Here is a 19,865-nt window from a genome sequence, read left to right on the forward strand (position 1 = left end):
TGAACTGGGAGAAGCTCGCTGCTAGCCTTTCCAGTCCATAAGAATTGGACGTCCATCCTCGACAATGGCAGCCAATTAGTTAACACTGTTTAGTAATACTAGTTCATCTACTACAGCAATAACGACTATATACATATATGTACTCTATATTACAATATAACTATTAAACTACCGTATTTGCCCAAATATAAGACGGCCCTGATTATAAGACGACCCCCTCTTTTTCAAGACTCAAGTTTGAAAAAATGTTATTTTGCCTCATTCGATTCTCAATATCTGAACATTTAAAGATTGTTGAAATTCGCCTCCCCAGACAAGCCGCACGAAAACAGCGACAGCTGAACAAAGTGCCGCTCTGCCGATGCTGCCTCCACGCGCGCCAACTGGGAAGGCAGAACTTCGCGCGTTCATCTCTGATATTAACCCTTTGTACTGACTCCATGTTCCAAGTTTGTAAAAGACTCGCCGAAAGCAGGTTGACAATTTATTCGTCGACAATGGTCAAAAACAAGGCAAAAACAGACGACGGAGGGACAATTCTGGAACCAAAACAAGGCTACATGTTTCCGAGCAGCAAAATCTGTCCGTGGGCCGGCCGAAGGTGTGTCCAGGCGTTGCTTTGGGATCATCCCTCTCTGGCCGGTTTCGGGCTGTTTAGGTTCGTGCGTGGATGGGATGTGGTTGCCACAGTGACCGACGCTGGTCTTGATGTCACAAGCGCCAAGAGAACAAGTATTTGATACACTGCCAATGGGAAAACCCATTGGCAGTGTATCAAATACTTGTTCTCCCCACTGTAAGTGTACATATATATGTATGTTACAGCTTTACAAATAGTCAAAAGTAAAGGAACTAAAAAGTTTCAAAAAGCACAATTGCCTTGTTTGATGTCTGTCAAGCTGAACAACTTCACGTTTAGTAAGGACAAAACCCGTCATATTAACAAAGTAAAGTAAAAACAATAAGGTACTGTTTATGCGACAAAAAAAAAAAAAAAAAAAAAAAGACTGGAACAAAATGACGGACGGACAAGCCGGCGTCGTAAAGTCGAAACAATAAAACACTTGACACAAAATGATTGGTATATTTTATGGTAACGTATTTACAATTTTCATAGCAAATCGCGCACACATAACTCCATAAACTGTTGCTCTAAACTAAATCGCAAATGCATACACAAACATCAGCTAAAACAACTTACAGCTTTACGTGGGCCAAAACAGAGCACAGCTATCCTTTATCCATGTCAAACATCTGAGTCGGCTCCTCTGTCATAAGGCGACAGTCCAGCCAGACCCAACGCTGCCACCAGAGGGCAGTGTATCCTCCATCATAAACAAAATACAATACTTTTTGACTTTTTTGGTAGTTATTTAAAAATTTCTAAAGGGTTAATTCCGATTTATGCAGAAATTCGGGTTACGTCGCCAGTGTAGAAACGGAACTCGTTCGTAACCTGGGGAACACCTGTACTTTTGTCCCATCATTCTTTCGAGGAGTTTCATTCTATTTTGTGCATTTACTAACAATGTTACATGGCATTAGGGTTGCCAACTCCCCAAATATAGAAATAGGGGACACCTCATTGGTCGAGCCAGCCGGCCAATTGGCCGGCCTGATAACCGTCACCTTTTGATAATTATTATTATTTATATATTTATATATATATATAGATATATATTTATATAGATATTTTTTTTAATTAATACAGTAATTGTTATAATTTTACTCAAACCTGAATTCGATGCATATTTGAGTCATCGACTTCATAATATATTGACGGGGCGTGGGGCCGATTCAAAGGGAGCCTATCTCCGTCAAAGCTGACCGAACAGAAACACAGACATAGAGCTTTTTCCGTTGAAAATTCTTGTGAATAGATACTTAAATCCCTGAATTCTTTATAGATATGGACGTAAAACAGTCTCGATTCTTGGTTAAAAGCAAAAATAAACATGCAGGTGGCATTTATTTCATATAAATATTGGGAACTATGAGGCTAGTCAGTAAGGAAATTAGCGCCCGCCAAATGTAAACAAAGAGCTTTTCTGTTGAAAATTCTTGTTAATAATGCTTAAATCCCTTAATTCTTTATAGATATGGATGTAAAACAGTCTTGATCTTTGGATAAAAGCAAAAAAAATGTGCAGTTAGCATATATTTTAGGTAAATATTGTGACCTTTGAGGCTAGTCAGTAAGGAAATTAGCGACCGCCATATGTAAAGTAAACAAAATGCTTTTTCCGTTGAAAATTATTGTGAATAATGCTTAAATCCCTGAATTCTTTATAGATATGGACGTAAAACAGTCTTGATCCTTGGTTAAAAGCAAAAAAAAAAAACGTGCAGGTAGCATTTAAGTAAATATTCTGAACTATGAGGCTAGTCAGTAAGGAAATTAGCGGCCTCTATATGTAAACAAAAAGCTTTTTCCGTTAAAAATTCTTGTGAATAAATGCTTAAACCTCTGAATTCTTTATTGATATTCATCGATTCTTGGTTAAAACAAAACAAAAAAACGTGCAGTTAGCAGTTATTGTACATAAATATCGTGAAGTATAATGCCAATGCTTTAGCTGCTAATTTCTATCATTGGCTTTTTTTTTTTTTTCACAACGTTTCAAAATGCATACATGGTACGAAAAATATAATAATTACCTTGAATTCACGAACAAATCACTGCTGTGACAATCCTTCCTGTTTGTATGCGGTACAGCTTTCGTAATTTTTCATCCTAAATCCAGCGTTGCATCCCTGCATGTGTTGACTGCGAATAACTGAAACGGACTGTTGGACAGCCCCCTACTTGAAGGCGTTGCGCAGTGGCTGACCCGACAATACAATGGCAATGTATTTTTAATAGGGCTGTCAAACGATTAAATTTTTTTATCGAGTTAATTACGGCTTAAAAATTAATTAATCGTAATTAATCCCAATTAATCGCAATTCAAACCATCTATAAAATTTGCCATATTTTTCTGTAAATTATTGTTGGAATGGAAAGATAAGACACAATATGGATATATACATTCAACATACGGTACATAAGTACTGTATTTCTTTATTATAACAATAAATCAACAAGATGGCATTACCATTATTAACATTCTGTTAAAGCGATCCATGGATAGAAAGACTTGTAGTTCTTAAAGGATTAATGTTAGTACAAGTTATAGAAATTTTATATCAAAACCCCTCTTCATGTTTTCGTTTTCATAAAATTTGTAAAATTTTCAATCAAAAATTAAACTAGTAGCCCGCCATTGTTGATGTCAATAATTACTTAAACAATGCTCATGGGTGCTGAAGCCTATAAAATCAGTCGCACCCAAGCGCCAGCAGAGGGCGGCATATTCTGAAAAACACAAAAGTACACCTTTCACTGTGCTCTCATTTTAATCAGTTTGAGCGGGGTATTTGTGCGTTAGTTGCGTCAAATATTTTAAAGGGATTAATTTAAAAAATTAATTATCGCTCGTTAACGCGATAATTTTGACAGCCCTAATTTTTAATATATATTTTTTTTAAAGTGCAAACATCAACTGAGGTGCGTTCAAACTCCCCTCGGCAATAACGGTTTCACAAATGATCACTCCAAATATAATGTGAAAAGGCAAACGAAATGGACGGAACACAAAAATAAAAACACTAAATAATTTCCAGGATGTTAAAGAACCAAATGGTTATTGTTTTCTCCCATAATCGCTAAAACAATGGTTCACATTTTTTCCCTCTGAAGTTATTCTAAAACTGGACCAACAAATGTATTCTCCACCAACGTTCAGACATTTTGTCTTGTTCTGATATAACCGTGAGCACGCATGCTAATCTCTCCTTGGTCTCAGTAGGCTTGTTTACAAGCTCATTGTTGTTTGTTTACTTGTACTGGAACATTCATATGGAGTTTGATCAAACTTGAGGTTGTTAGGTAACTGACCAAATCGCATTCCTATCTTCAGCAGTAGCAAAGGCCTCATAAAGTTGTTCTTTATCATTAAATGGGAAGACAATGGAGGCTGAAATCTGCTTTCCGTTGATTTTGGCCGCGTTAGCTTTGTTATGCTAGGTTGAGCCAAGCCTCAACTCGAATGCTTTATACCTCCATTTCATGACAGTGGCGGCCTAAAGTCAGTTCCAGTCATCGGGCTCTCGTAAAATCCCACAATGCATTGCTCGCGAGACCTCAGAGTTTCGAAAGCAATGTTGTTTGCTTCCACTCGGAGGCAAAACTTAAGAAATTGGAATATTCTGCCCCAATAAAACTCCAGATTTAGGTCTATGTATTATAGTTGGACCCAGGCCCGGATCTAGGTTTACTCACCAGAGTGGGCACTAAGAAATCTTAAGGGGGCACCCCCCAATGCAGGATTTTTTTTTACCCTTTGCATTTCTCCGGGCTTGGGACCAGCGCAAGTAGGACACTGGCTTGTGTCCCGTTGGGGCTGCATTAATTTTTTGGGGTTTTATTTGTTTTTGTTATTTTTGGTTGTTTTTTTTTCAATTCATCTAATTACTTATTCTCACAGTCACCGTGGTGTCACGATGACGTCATCTCGCATAGCAACGTGTCGCCATTTTGAGAGGGTGGCACGCACAGGTAAACATCTGTAGACAAACGTTGTCTGAAATTCATATACATATTTTTTTCATAAAAACGTCTTAAACATGAGATTATTATCACGAGTCACTGCCGACAGACGCGAGGAGGCGATACGACTTAAAATCAGTGTGTATTGGCCTGCAAATCTGCCCATACAAAGTCGCAGCTGATAGCTGGATAAACAATCCAAAGGAATGGCCTGCAGTGGAGTTCGGAAACATATACAACTACCTCATCAAGTCACCCAGTAAGTTGACCTTTATCAATTACGTGGAATGTGTACTGTGTGGAACTAAGAAAACTGGTAGTATATACGGAGTGCTTATTTCTGCCGTAACCAGTAATTCACCTCCAAGCGTTATTTAGCCGTGAACGCGTCACGGCAAAATAACCACTTCCCACCAGGCCAATAATATACCGATTGACCGATCAGAGCAGTTCACGGCAAAAGAAAACGCTTTGCAAGTTGTCCGTTACGGTAATAATAACCACTGCCTAGTCTATTGAATCCTAGCAGCTAATTGGGGCCAAAAAAAATAAATCAATCAAATCGTCTCCGAACTCTTCCTTGTGTTACAACCTGCAACACGGCAACTTTTACTCATTCTGATGGAATATAAAAAAAAAAAACGCAAATAAGACAAAAGTTCAACGCGTTTGTACTACAATGCACGACAGAGCAACTGCTTGTGACTCGTGTTTTGCCCCCATTTCAATATGGCGACGCTTTGTTGTGGCCGGTGACGTCATTAATGCCTGGATGTCTGACTGCGAAAATGTATCTGGAGGAGCGAGAGGAAGCACGCGGATAACGAACCGCTTGTTTTGGCGATTGCCTGTTCGGCGTGGTTGCGGCCAACAGTAACCGTTAATCCCGCAATAAAAAAGTTGGTGAGACCAACTCTCCGTGCGTTCTCTATATCCAGTGTGACGCTACAATAGATATTCCCGACATTTTGATTGTGTGGGCACGACTCACGTCTGGGTGGGCTGTGCCCACCCTGGCCCCCCCATACACCCGGCCCTGGTTGGACCTGCTTTTTCCTTCTTTTCATGAGGAATCCTGAATAAAGAAAGACTAGATGAGAAAAGAGAGAGAAGTAACAGATGAGCCGATGTGTGTGTGTGTGCGTATCTTGGCTGCTGTCAGGCTACGGGACTCCCAGAGGAAGCCGGCCCTTGTTCAGTTTACAGTCTATGATTCCCTTCCTGCCCCGCGCAGACCCATAGGCCAATTGCCAACCAACACTTTCTGTGTGCGTGTGTGCGTGTGTGCGCATGCACGTACACATGCGTGTGCGCTGAGGGAGGGCTTGTGTGAATACAATCTTGTCTTCCTCTAGTTGTGGGCATTTCGACTTCTTTGCATGAGTAAAATTCTACCATGGGTGGAATAAAAGGGTGCGTGTCTAGGAGTGGGAACCTCTTGGTACCTCACGATACGATACGATTTGCGATACAAAGCTCACGATAACGATGATCTGACGATATAGCGATATAACAATTATCGATACATTGGTCAGGAAATCATTCTAGGATATTGTACAAAAAAACTAATAAACAGAAAAACAAGCTTCTGCTGTGAATTGGAATGAGTTTATCACTAGTAGACGTCCAATCCATTTGAATTGGGAGGGTGGCAGCGAATGAACGAACGTTCATTCGCTGCCATCCCTCCCACATATACCCCGAATATAAGACGACCCCCACTTTTTCAGTCTTATTTCAATGCAAAAAAACACCGTCTTATATTCGGGCCAATACAGTAAATATGTTCTGTTTTTAATTGTTTCAGTGTCCCAAAAACGTATTTACTGTGGGGAGAACAAGTATTTGATACACTGCCGATTTTGCTGTTTTTCCCACTTGCAAGCCATGTAGAGGTCTGTAATTTGTATCATAAGTTCTCTTCAACTGTGAGGGACGGAATCTAATACAAAAATCCAGAAAATCACATTGTATAATTTAAAAAAAATAAACTTGTATGTAACTGCATGAAATAAGTACAGTGCCTTGCAAAAGTATTCGGCCCCCTTGAACCTTGCAACCTTTCGCCACATTTCAGGCTTCAAACATAAAGATATAAAATTTTAATTTTTTGTCAAGAATCAACAACAAGTGGGACACAATCGTGAAGTGGAACAAAATTTATTGGATTAATTAAACTTTTTTAACAAATAAAAAACTGAAAAGTGGGGCGTGCAATATTATTCGGCCCCCTTGCGTTAATACTTTGTAGCGCCACATTTTGCTCCAATTACAGCTGCAAGTCGCTTGGGGTATGTTTCTATCAGTTTTGCACATCGAGAGACTGACATTCTTGCCCATTCTTCCTTGCAAAACAGCTCAAGCTCAGTGAGGTTGGATGGAGAGTGTTTGTGAACAGCAGTCTTCAGCTCTTTCCACAGATTCTCGATTGGATTCAGGTCTGGACTTTGACTTGGCCATTCTAACACCTGGATACGTTTATTTTTTAACCATTCCATTGTAGATTTGGCTTTATGTTTTGGATCATTGTCCTGTTGGAAGATAAATCTCCGTCCCAGTCTCAGGTCTTGTGCAGATACCAACTGGTTTTCTTCCAGAATGTTCCTGTATTTGGCTGCATCCATCTTCCCGTCAATTTTAACCATCTTCCCTGTCCCTGCTGAAGAAAAGCAGGCCCAAACCATGATGCTGCCACCACCATGTTTGACAGTGGGGATGGTGTGTTCAGGGTGATGAGCTGTGTTGCTTTTACGCCAAACATATCGTTTTGCATTGTGGCCAAAAAGTTCAATTTTGGTTTCATCTGACCAGAGCACCTTCTTCCACATGTTTGGTGTGTCTCCCAGGTGGCTTGTGGCAAACTTTAAACGAGACTTTTTATGGATATCTTTGAGAAATGGCTTTCTTCTTGCCACTCTTCCATAAAGGCCAGATTTGTGCAGTGTACAACTGATTGTTGTCCTATGGACAGACTCTCCCACCGCAGCTGTAGATCTCTGCAGTTCATCCAGAGTGATCATGGGCCTCTTGGCTGCATCTCTGATCAGTTTTCTCCTTGTTTGAGAAGAAAGTTTGGAAGGACGGCCGGGTCTTGGTAGATTTGCAGTGGTCTGATGCTCCTTCCATTTCAATATGATGGCTTGCACAGTGCTCCTTGAGATGTTTAAAGCTTGGGAAATCTTTTTGTATCCAAATCCGGCTTTAAACTTCTCCACAACAGTATCTCGGACCTGCCTGGTGTGTTCCTTGGTTTTCATAATGCTCTCTGCACTTTAAACAGAACCCTGAGACTATCACAGAGCAGGTGCATTTATACGGAGACTTGATTACAGACAGGTGGATTCTATTTATCATCATCGGTCATTTAGGACAACATTGGACCATTCAGAGATCCTCACTGAACTTCTGGAGTGAGTTTGCTGCACTGAAAGTAAAGGGGCCGAATAATATTGCACGCCCCACTTTTCAGTTTTTTATTTGTTAAAAAAGTTTAAATTATCCAATAAATGTTGTTCCACTTCACGATTGTGTCCCACTTGTTGTTGATTCTTGACAAAAAAATTAAATTTCATATCTTGATGTTTGAAGCCTGAAATGTGGCGAAAGGTTGCAAGATTCAAGGGGGCCGAATACTTTTGCAAGGCACTGTATTTGATACATCACCAACTAGTAAATATTTCGGCTCATAGTTCCTTTTTTAAGAACCCCTCCTGTAACTGCACCTGTTTGAACTTGTTACCTGTATAAAAGACACCTGTTCACATGCTCAAACAAACAAACTCCAACCTCTCCACAATGGCCAAGACCAAAGAGCTCTGTAAGGACATCAGGGATAAAATAATAGATCTGCACAAGGCTGGGATGGGCTACAGGAAAATAAGCAAGCAGCTTGGTGAGAAGGTAACAACTGTTGGAGCGATTATTAGAAAATGGAAGAAGTTCAAGTTGACGGTCAATCTGCCTCGTTCTGGGGCTCCATGCAAGATCTCACCTTGTGGGGCATCACTGATCATGAGGAAGGTGAGGGATCAGCCCAGAACTACACGGCAGGACCTGGTCAATGACCTGAAGAGAGCTGGAACCACAGTCTGGAAGAAAACCATCGGAAACACATTACGCCATCATGGATTAAAATCCTACAGCGCACGCAAGGTCCCGCTGCTGAAGCCAGTGCGTGTCCAGACACATCTGAAGTTTGCCACTGACCATCTGGATGATCCAGAGGAGCAATGGGAGAAGGTCATGTGGTCGGATGAGACCAAAATGGAACTTTTTGGTTTAAACTCGGCTCGTCGTGTTTGGAGGAAAAAGAGGGATGAGTACAACCCCAAGAACACCATACTAACCGTGAAACATGGAGGAGGAAACATCATTTTTTGGGGCTGCTTCTCTGCCAAGGGTACAGGACGACTGCACCGTATTGAAGGGAGGATGGTTGGGGCTATGTATCACCAGATATTGGCTGACAACCTCCTTCCTTCAGTGAGAGCCCTGAAGATGGGTCATGGCTGGGTCTTCCAGCATGTCAACGACCCAAAGCACACAGCCAAGGCAACTAAAGAGTGGCTCCGTAAGAAGCATCTTAAGGTCCTGGAGTGGCCTAGCCAGTCACCAGATCTGAACCCGATAGAAAATCTATGGAGGGAGCTGAAAGTCCGTGTCGCCCGGCAGCAGCCCCGAAACCTGAAGGCTCTGGAGAAGATCTGCATGGAGGAGTGGGACAAAATCCCTGCTGCAGTGTGTGCAAACCTTGTCAAGGACTACAGGAAACATTTGGTGTCTGTAGCAGCAAACAAAGGTTTCTGTACCAAATATTAAGTTTGATTTTTGTGATGTATCAAATACTTATTTCATGCAATTAAATGCAAATTTATTATTTAAAAATCATACAACGTGATTTTCTGTTTTTTTTGGATTAGATTCCGTCACTCACAGTTGAAGAGAATTTATGACACAAATTATAGACCTCTACATGCTTTGCAAGTGGCAAAACCAGCAAAATCGGCAGTGTATCAAATACTTGTTCTCCCCACTGTATACGTCTTTTACGTTTTTTTTCACAAGAGACATCTCTAGGTTCTGATGCAACTTCGCTCCAAAGCACAATGGTCAAAATTCATTTTAAAGCAATTAAACTGGCCACTGGAGGGCAGTAGCGCATTTGGTAAGAAGTCATATGTCAGGAAACGGAAGTCGGAAGAAGCAAGAAGCGTGAGAAAAATGTGGAGAACGATCCAGCCGGAAACGCGCACGGCCAAACCAGTTACCCCCCTGGAACACAACATGCCCCACACAAGCTCCCCAGGTGAACTCTGCCATGAGGCAGCGGTCACCACACAGGTCGCCCCCAGAATCCACCCACGCAGGAAGCCAGACGTAACCCGATTTAAACGGAACGAACGGTCGGGCGGCTTGGTCGAGGCGCCGGTGGAAGACGACCGAACGGACGACCAGGAGGATGTCCAGAACGCCAGGTGTGGGAAGTCCGAGAAGGACGACCTGGAGGACGTCCGGGACGCCAGGCGGCGGACGACCGAGCAGAACAATCGGGACGACGTCCGGGATGCCAGGCGTTGGACGACCAAGCAGAACGATCGGGATCACCAGTGTAGCGGATGAGGTTGTTGAGTCTGTGTTGCTTGTTGAGTAGAGTTCGCTTCACCGTGTTCGGCCGCTTGTGTCTCTCTAGTGCAGGGGTCCCCAAACTTTTTCCCGTGAGGGTCACATAACTTTTCCCTTCTCTAATGGAGGGCCGGGGTCAGTTTGTAACAGAAAAGGTGTGACGATTGCAGGAGTGCCTAAATGTAAAAATTAGGGCTGTCAAACAATTAAAATTTTGAATCAAGTTAATTACAGCTTAAAAATTAATTAATCGTAATTAATCGCAATTCAAACCATTTCTAAAATATGCCATATTTTTCTGTAAATTATTGTTGGAATGGAAATATAAGACACAAGATGGATATATACATTCAACATACGGTACATAAGTACTGTATTTGTTTATTATAACAATAAATCAACAAGATGGCATTAACATTATTAACATTCTGTCAAAGCGATCCATGGATAGAAAGACTTGTAGTTCTTAAAAAAATGTTCGTACAAACTATAGAAATTTTATATAAAAACCCCTCTTAAGGTTTTTGTTTTCATAAAATTTGTAAAATTTTCAATCAAAAAATAAACTAGTAGCCCGCCATTGTTGATGTCAATAATTACACAATGCTTAAACCCATAAAATCAGTCGCACCCAAGCGCCAGCAGAGGGCAACAAAAGTCCAAAAAACACAAATGGCAAGTTGACATTGCACTGTGCTGTCATTTTAATCTGTTTGAGCCGGGCATGTGCGTTAATTGCGTCAAATATTTTAAAGTGATTAATTCAAAAATTAATTAATATAATGATATATAATATAATTAATAATTTTGACAGCCCTAGTAAAAAATTATTGTTTTTCAGAAAGCCACAATCAAATGCCCTTTTCTGAATTATTCACGGAACAAAAGTACATAAAATAAAAATTCTAATATATAATATAATATTAATATGATATAGTAATAAATAATAATAACACTATCAATTAAATAGATAATAACCAAATAACACTCTCTGGGTTCGTCACAGAAAAAAGCCAGGAAATAAATGACACTATTGGGGGGAAAAAAAAAAAAAATTGTTCGGGGGGGCCGTTGTTAGGTGACCCCTGCTCTAGTGTCCGTGACTCAGCCATAAACGCGCACAACAGGGTCATCTCTCAGTTCAATAGTTTAGTTATGTGTAAATAAATTGTTACTTTGCTATCAAAAGCTCTGTTTGTCTTGTTGTTTATGTTATTTTGTAGAAGGAAAACATTATTCAGATGTTTGGGATGTCACAAAAGCAAAAAATAGCTGTGTGAAAGTCAAAGTTATGTTTGAAATGTATGCTTTTACAAAAAGCTCAATTGTTAATTTATGTTCCGTGCCAATTCTTGCTTCAGTTAGTGTTCCAGTTGTTTCATTAATTGCTATTTATGGTATTTTGGCAACACTTTATTTGACAGTGGCGCCATAAGAATGTCATTAGACAATCCTAATTATGACATGACACTGTCATGATAATTAATGAATGCTTATAACTGATGTCATTAAGTGTTATCCAGCAAATTATCTCACTTTTGAATGGATGGAAGATACGAGCTGGATACAAATGGAGTTAGTGACATAATTTGCTGGGTGACACTTAATGACGTCTGTCATAAGCATTCAGTAGTAAATTAAGCTTCTTGAAACAATAATGGTGGTTAATTTTGTCTTATGACAGTCTTATGATGCTGCTGTCAAATTGTTACCGGTTAATATCTTTTGGTATAAATATCCCATCAAACAGTGGGGACAGCTGCGGCTTTTAGTCCAGTCCAATGAACAAATGCCGTTTTCGTGCCAAATTTGGTGGGTGGCGGCTTATAGTTGGGTGCGCCTTATAGTGTGGAAATTGCGGTAACTGGAAAAACCCAATTTATTTGTTGTAAATTTGAAATTTGAATACATTTCAGTACGAATTTGCTTGCTACGATAGCTATATCGGTTGTGAATTTGAAGAGAAAAAAAAAAAAGCTTCATTATTAAATTACGACGGGTTCTGTGAATGCCCATTAGAAACTCGTAGAGTTCGGTACCTTTAGCAAGGTTAAGAATCACTGGTCTAGTGCTACCAAACCAACGAACGCAGCACTTTTTTATGTGATAAGACATTTATAAAAGACTTTTAGTTGGCCTGCTCATTTAAAAAAAAACAAAGTTTTTTCTCCCCTCCTATTTAAAATGCTTTCATACTTTTCCAGGAAGAGCAACATCTGAGATATTTAAGTGGGCCTTGTTCACTTTCAGCTGCTCCAGATTAAGTGCACATTGAGAGGGGAAAAAATGGACAATTTCTTTTAAATCAGGGGTGAAGCGAGGTTATTGTCTTTGTCTGAACTGTTGTCATCTGCTCTGACTTTACATTAGACTTGATTTTAACATCAGAACCAGACTTGTTTTTGTCCTGAGAGGAAGTCATTTGAGCTGTATTAAATCCACACAAAAATTCCTCCCAACCCCAGATATTCACATTTTAAACTAGCTTCCATATGTGTTGATTACCATAATGAATAGATTAGAATTTGTTTACTACAGCAAAGTAATACAGTACTTGAAAACCTATAAGCTATTCCAAGTACAGTATAGTTTAGTGAAAGATCCTCTCTTCTCTCAAAAGATGGGTCCACGCTAAGTGATCGCAATTGATTTTAAAGCAATGCTGCTCTCTTGTGGCCAAAAAAAAAAAATTGCAAGGAAAAGAAACGCTCTAACTTGACGAGACGTGAGGTCTGTTCAGTCGTGGATGAAGTCCTCACTTTTGTTCCTTAAAATACCATATCGGCCCGAATATAAGACAGTCCCTGACAAGTCTTGTCACTTATCCATTTTGTAGAAACAATTGCTAATAACCTGACTCTTAATGATTCAGTTGGTTTCAGAAATGTCTCACATGAAAGCTTAGACCCTCCCAAATGACGTTGAATGTACAAAAAATATATTTGTTTCACTGAAAAAAGGATTATCATTTAATGAAGACATAAAGGCCAAATTTTGGCACGACAAAAGTTTTGGCGCCTGCAGAAAGTAGTGTGAAAATTGAACAAAAAATGTACTTCAAATACAAAAGTATGTTACATAATTAAGTCGTGGTGCCGTGAGATACAAATTGAATATTTTGTATGACCTCTATGGGCTTCGGCAAGGATTCATACAATGTATTGATGAAGTCATCAGTAACATCAAAGAAAGCAGTCTTGCATACCTCCCAGAGTTCATCAACATACTTGGGTTTCGTCTTCCATGCTTCCTCTTTCATCCTGTTCATGTCTGGTGACTGGGCTGGACAGTCCTGGAGGATCTTGATCTTCTTTGCCTTCCAAACTTCACTGTTTTCTGATTGAATCTCGGATCCATGCGGGCTCCAATATCCAATATTTGTTGCAACTGTGGTGGAATTCAATGGAAGATTCATCTGAAAAATCCACCTTTTGCCACTGTTTTGTGGCAAAAGATGGATTTTGGAATATTGCAGGAGACCTACTAGAGCCCGGATGGATCCAAGATTCACTCAGAAAACACTGAAAGTTGGTGGTGGCAAAATCATGGTCTGGGGTTACATCCAGAATGGGGGTGTGTGAGAGATCTGCAGGGTTGAAGGCAACATAAATCGTGTGAAATATCAACAAATCTTAGCTGCCTCTTACATTCCTAACCATAAAAAGGGACAAATTCTGCAGCAGGATGGTGCTCCATCGCATACTTCAGTCTCTACCTCAAAGTTCCTCAAGGCAAAGAAGATCAAGATCCTCCAACCAGTCACCAGACATGAACTGGATGAAAGAGGAAGCATGGAAGACGAAACCCAAGAATGTTGATGAACTCTAGGAGGCATGCAAGACTGCTTTCTTTGATGTTCCTGATGACTTCATCAATAAATTGTATGAATCCTTGTCGAAACCCGTGAAAGTCAAACAAAATATTAAATTTGGATCTCACACCACCACTACTTACCGTATTGGCCCGAATATAAGACGGTGTTTTTTGCATTGAAATCAGATTGAAGAAGCTGGGTCGTCTTATAATCGCGTTCTAGACGTTATACCCATTCACGACGCTAGATGGCGCCAGATATCAATAAAGCGATGTTCTGTCATGACCTCAGCGGTCTAGACATTTTACCCATTCACGACGCTAGATGGCGCCAGATATCATTGAAGTGATTTTCTGTCATGACATCTCAGATATCTCAAGTTTAACCAGTTGGCATTACTTTTTTGGGTTTTCCTTATTCAGATTTGTTTCAAGACTACAATTACAGTTAGATTTCACTTTGATGGTTAATGCAGTTATTGCAATTTTGTTGTTTCATCACAATAGATTTGTTTATTTACATTTCAAAAACCCGAAGTCATTCATTTACAAATGTGATTCCACTTAAGTTTACATATTTAAATGTTCAGATGTTAAGATTTGAATGAGGCAAAATAACATGCTTTTTCTGTCAAATATATTGTTATAATCATTTGTTTCGGATGTACTGTAATTATTTTGTGTATAAAAAATAATTTGGGGTTCAAAAAGTTTTTTTCAAACTTGAGTCTTGAAAAAGAGGGGGTCGTCTTATAATCAGGGTCGTCTTATATTCGGGCCAATACGGTAATTCGCTTATGTTATGTAACATATTTTTGTATTTGAAGTACATTTTTTGTTCAATTTTCACACGACTTTCTGTAGGCAACAAAACTTTTGTCTTGCCAAAATTTGCCTTTTATGTCTTCATTAAATGATAAATCTTTTTTCAGTGAAACAAATATATTTTTGTACATTCAACATCATTTGGGAGGTGTCTTAGCTTTTGTATGAGCCATTTCTGAAACCTACTGAATAAATGAAAGTCAGGTTATTAGCAATTGTTTCTACAAAATGGATAAGCGATAAGACTTTTGTCAGGGACTGTAGAATATCATTGCAATATTATGTCTCACTTAGCGAATTATGTCAATGAAAAAGCTAGTGCCACAGTTAGCATGATGTTAATACAATGACAATAAACTAGCCTGTTAATGCAGACCTCATGTAGGATCTTTCACATTCTAAATTCAGTTAAGATGATGCTTTATTTGCTGTTTTAATGGTAAAGAGAAAAGTCAATGCGATACAATGGTTAAGCTTCTTCAAAGGCAGCCGCACTTGTTTCGGCTGGCCTTGGCACGAAGAAGACTGCATTCTGAGACAACTTCGCCTCGCGGCCTGATTTGGGCTCTCCATTCTTCTTCAGCCCAACATACCAATTGTGCTTCTTGGATTGATACGTGTTGTACTTGTTGTCCTCCAGGCTCTCCACAAAGAAGCAATCATCGTTGAGTGCCTCCTGCAATGCAAAGGGAGGAGCCCGCTTATCCATGAGAACACTTCACTTGAATTGAATGTCTTACGGAGGTAATAGTTTCATGTGACAAGTCTGACATACATCAACAGAAATAAATAAAATAAATGTAAGCAATCTGGTGCACATCAGATTCTTTCCAGTGCACACCAGAAACTATCTGGTAAACATTAGCATTATATAGCATTTAAGATAGCCAACTTTTGCTATGCAAGTTTGCCAGTTGCTGTAAACATTAGCAATATATAGCATTTACGCTAGCGGTCTTTTGACATGCAAGTCAGCCAATTGCAACAATGTTTACCAGATAGTTTTTAGTGCGCACCAGATTATTTTTGTGGGGAAAAAAATGCACACGCACTATTTTACTGTATATATTGAAATCAATATGCTTCTCGGCTAATGCGATCTTCTGATATGTTCGCAAGCTTGACCAGTTGTTTTTCCACTGAAACTGCTGATAGTTAGTTTTGCCTCAGACGATCATGGACTTTTAACTGCTAACGCAACAAGGCTCATGACCTATTTTGCAAGGTTTGTAAGATGAGTTAATCACCAAATGTTCTAAGACACACCTCCTTATCTGTACCCTATATAAGGAAGGCCGAGCAATCTGTGTAGTGTGCATTTTCTATACAGTCTGTCTTGTAGCTAAGTGCACCCAGAAATTTCTGAAATTAAAACTGTGCATTATTGATCTTTTGCCTCCAGTCTTCATTTAACAATCCAGTCTAGCCATCTCACCTGAATTGAAAACGAACACGCAGAGGACTTGAAAGACTGCCTCCAACAATACACATTAGCTTTGTGTTTTTTTTTACAATGACTAAATCCATTGTTGTATTAATAATGTCAGAGAGTCAATTAAAACACTTATTAAAAAGTATTGCTTAATACATACATAACGTGATTAAACTAAATATAATTAACATTTTAAATGGGCATTTTTCATTGTACAAACATATTATCTTTGTGTATTTACAAATTACTGAATCCATTGGTGTATATATCATATAAGAGAGACAATTAAAACACTTATAAAAACCATTGCTTAATGTATACGTAATGCGATTGTACAAATTGCATGAGTTTTGTCCCTCTTAGGATGCCTTACACATCAAATTCTGTGGAGTTCATTTTTTGTAAATGAGTTGATCAGCGTTGATTTGGGTGTTGTTTTAGCACTAGCAGTGTTAAAGAGTACTTTGGATAGAAAGACCTAGTCCTTAAAAGATAAGTGTTAGTACAAGTTACAATAATTTGATAGTAAAACCCCTCAATGTTTTCGTTGTAATAATATTTGCTAAATTTAAAATTAAAAAAAAAAATAAACCAGTAGCTCGCCATTGTTGTTGACGTTGCACGGCGATGACGTCACATATTAATAATATCAAATTATTTTAACTCATATGAGGGGCCGTACAAGACATTTTTCATTCTAGCCCTCCCACACACATACATACTCCTCTCACATACATATACAGTGGGGAAAACAAGTATTAAATACACTGCCAATGGGTTTTCCCATTGGCAGTGTATCAAATACTTGTTCCCCCCACTGTATATTCACTCTTACACACATATATTCTCCTCTCACATACATACAGTGGGGAGAACAAGTATTTGATACACAGTCAATGGGAAAACCCATTGTACCAAATACTTGTTCTCCCCACTATATATATTCACTCTCAAACTCTTACATTTTCACTCTCACATTCATACATTTTCCACTCGCATATATACTTTCTCCTCTCACGTACATATATTCTCCTCTTACGTACATATATTCATATATAACACAGATATATATTCACTCTTATACCGATATATTCTTCTCTCATTTACATATTTTTTTCTACACACACACACACACACACACACACACACACACACACACAGCGTGAAAATGAAAGAGTAAAAATGAATGAATATGAGAGTGAAAATATATGAATATGAGAGTGAAAATGAATGAACATGAAAGTATAAATGTATGAATCTCAGAGTGAAAATACAATATATGAGAGTGAAAATGAATGAATGTGAAAGTAAAAATGTATTGAATGTGAAAGTAAAAATGTATTGAATGTGAGAGTGAAAATGTGCGAATGTGAAAGTTAAAATGTATGAGAGTGAGATTGAAAATATATAAATATGAGAGGAGAATATATGTGTGTGAGAGCGAATATATATGTATGTGAAAGGAGAATGTATGTGTATGAGAGGGCCAGAATGAAAAATGTCTTGTACGGCCCCTCATAAAACTCATACTAACGTTTATCTTTTAAGAATTACATGTCTCTAAGATCAAGGATCCCTTTAAGTCTTGCTTAAATCATTTAGGCATTTTTCATTTAACTACATAACTTAATAGTCACTTGAAGCAGTTGTGTGAAACTACTTGAAATTTCTTTCATAAATACCATGTTTCATATTTTTTGAGTGTTGGCTTGGAGGCTCCACTGTATTTTTAAAAATTTACAAATATGCTCAATGGTACTTACTGAACCATAGAGGCAACCTTCATCGTTCATAGCCAGGAATCTTTCCGTGTGCTCACTTTTCACAACGACCACACTTGTCTCTTTCGCCCACCGTCTCAGTATAACTGTGGCACACACAGTAAAAACAATTATGACAATAATTGAAGCATTGTTCCCTTTTTTAAAAAAAATTTAGAAGCAGTGTTTGATATTAAAACAAAATTAGCTTACCATGAGGGTCATTCTCATCCAAGCTACCACTGATGCTTCCATCAGGCATGATCCTCAGATGGTAGCCTCCGTTGCGGCAGTAAAGCTTGGTGAGAGGCTGAAACTTAAAGTACTTTTCCAGGAAATCATTTGAGAACCTTATCAGGTCTCCTTCAGGCATCCTCCCAAGATGTCGAGACTCGTGATGTGAACCAAAAGCGCTGCCTTCTCCGTTCATGTCACCTTGAGAGTGTTTTACACAGACGGGAAGTTGGGTCAGAACAGCTCCTTTTGATATCTGAGCACCGGAAATGTTTCATTCAGGTCTTTTTTTCCCCCAGATGGCGCTGATGTAACTTTCGTACGAAATTCGTAAATTGGCCATATGTGATGACATAAACAAATAAAAAGATGATGCATGAGTGCGCAAAAACTGGAATTACAGTATGTGTAGAAAAATGTACATAACAGAATACACATAGATAGTCACTGTCAGTGGTTCGGTATTTATTTGCTCAATAGCATGCTCAGAATAAAGCTACTCGGAAATAATGACAACATGTGTCAAGAGTTCACTTGGCTGTGTGGGAGATGTGGGTAAAAGACGACTCGAGTATGAAAAAACACTTTTTTCGGTAACACTTTATCTGACAGTGGCGTCATCAAACTGTGACAAGATTGTCATAATTATGACATGACGCTAGCATGAGCGTTAATAAATGCTTATGGCAGATGTCATTAAGTGTCATCCGACAAATGATGTCACTTTTGAATGGATGTAAAAGATGCGGACCGGCCATAAATGGAGTGAGTGACAAAATTTGCTGAATGACACTTAATGACATCTGTCATAAGCAAGTAACGATTATTTCTATAATCAATTAATCGGCCGATTAATTAAAAGACAAGTGAAGATTTCAATTCATGAGCGTTTTACCGTTTAAATTGTATTGAATGCATCATTTGCTGTCTCAAAACTCACATTACTAAGATCTTTTTTGATTTGACCGCGTAGTTTTTGAGTTTCTGCCATAGCAACACCTTGGCAACAAGGGATGCGTTTCGCTCCCGGCCGCAACCTGATGACGTCAATTCCCGAAGACCTCACCAACACTCCAATACGAAAGCATACGGCATCTCGATGTGTAGCGATGAATTGGTCACCTAAAGCCTCGAAACTCAGAGTGGCCCAAAAAACCTTCTTCTGCAAGGATTTGGACATCTTTTGTGAGAATCAAGCGGAAGAACTTCTCCCCGGCTGCTCGATCGTTTCTTTGTTTTAAACATTTCAGCGACGACAGCTTTTTAGCCTAGGAGAATACAACCTTGGTTTTTCAATGACGTAAGTAGGCCCTTACTTTCGATTTGATATGTAGTGAAATTACTCCGGGTCTTTGCTCTGTGGTGATACAGATCTTAACCCCGCCCAGGTTGACTTGGGGACATTTCGGGGACAATACCAGGTCACTTCCTGTTGATTTGGGGACATTTTTTTTTTCTGCCATTGAAAATGAATGGGGAAAAAATTTGGACGTCCATGAACGTCAATGGCAGCACCCTCCATAAGCGTCAATGGAATCGGGGTCATTTGTGGGACACATTGTATTGATATCTGGTCATTTCCTGTTGATCT

At 39.1% G+C, this 19,865-nt stretch overlaps 1 protein-coding gene and 1 long non-coding RNA gene across 2 annotated transcripts in view; one reads left to right on the forward strand and one right to left on the reverse strand.

The window, feature by feature from the left end:
- The window catches only part of LOC130906118 (uncharacterized), a 70,772-nt gene extending 54,630 nt beyond the window's left edge, over positions 1–16,142 (forward strand). Inside the window, exon 3 of the long non-coding RNA XR_009061223.1 lies at positions 15,489–16,142. This is a non-coding gene — a long non-coding RNA (uncharacterized LOC130906118). The remainder of the gene's footprint in view (positions 1–15,488) is intronic.
- Positions 14,532–18,561, reverse strand: LOC130906117 (fibroblast growth factor 1-like). The gene is made up of 3 exons (XM_057820067.1): positions 18,254–18,561; positions 18,044–18,147; positions 14,532–15,524 (listed from the first exon to the last, which is right to left on the reverse strand). Exons 1-3 carry the CDS (start codon positions 18,468–18,470, stop codon positions 15,318–15,320), a joined length of 528 nt encoding a protein of 175 aa, XP_057676050.1. The 5' UTR covers positions 18,471–18,561; the 3' UTR covers positions 14,532–15,317.
- Between the last annotated feature and the right edge of the window lie 1,304 nt (positions 18,562–19,865).

The sequence above is a fragment of the Corythoichthys intestinalis genome, chromosome 18, assembly GCF_030265065.1.
Source record: "Corythoichthys intestinalis isolate RoL2023-P3 chromosome 18, ASM3026506v1, whole genome shotgun sequence".
Classification (NCBI taxonomy): Eukaryota; Metazoa; Chordata; class Actinopteri; order Syngnathiformes; family Syngnathidae; genus Corythoichthys; species Corythoichthys intestinalis.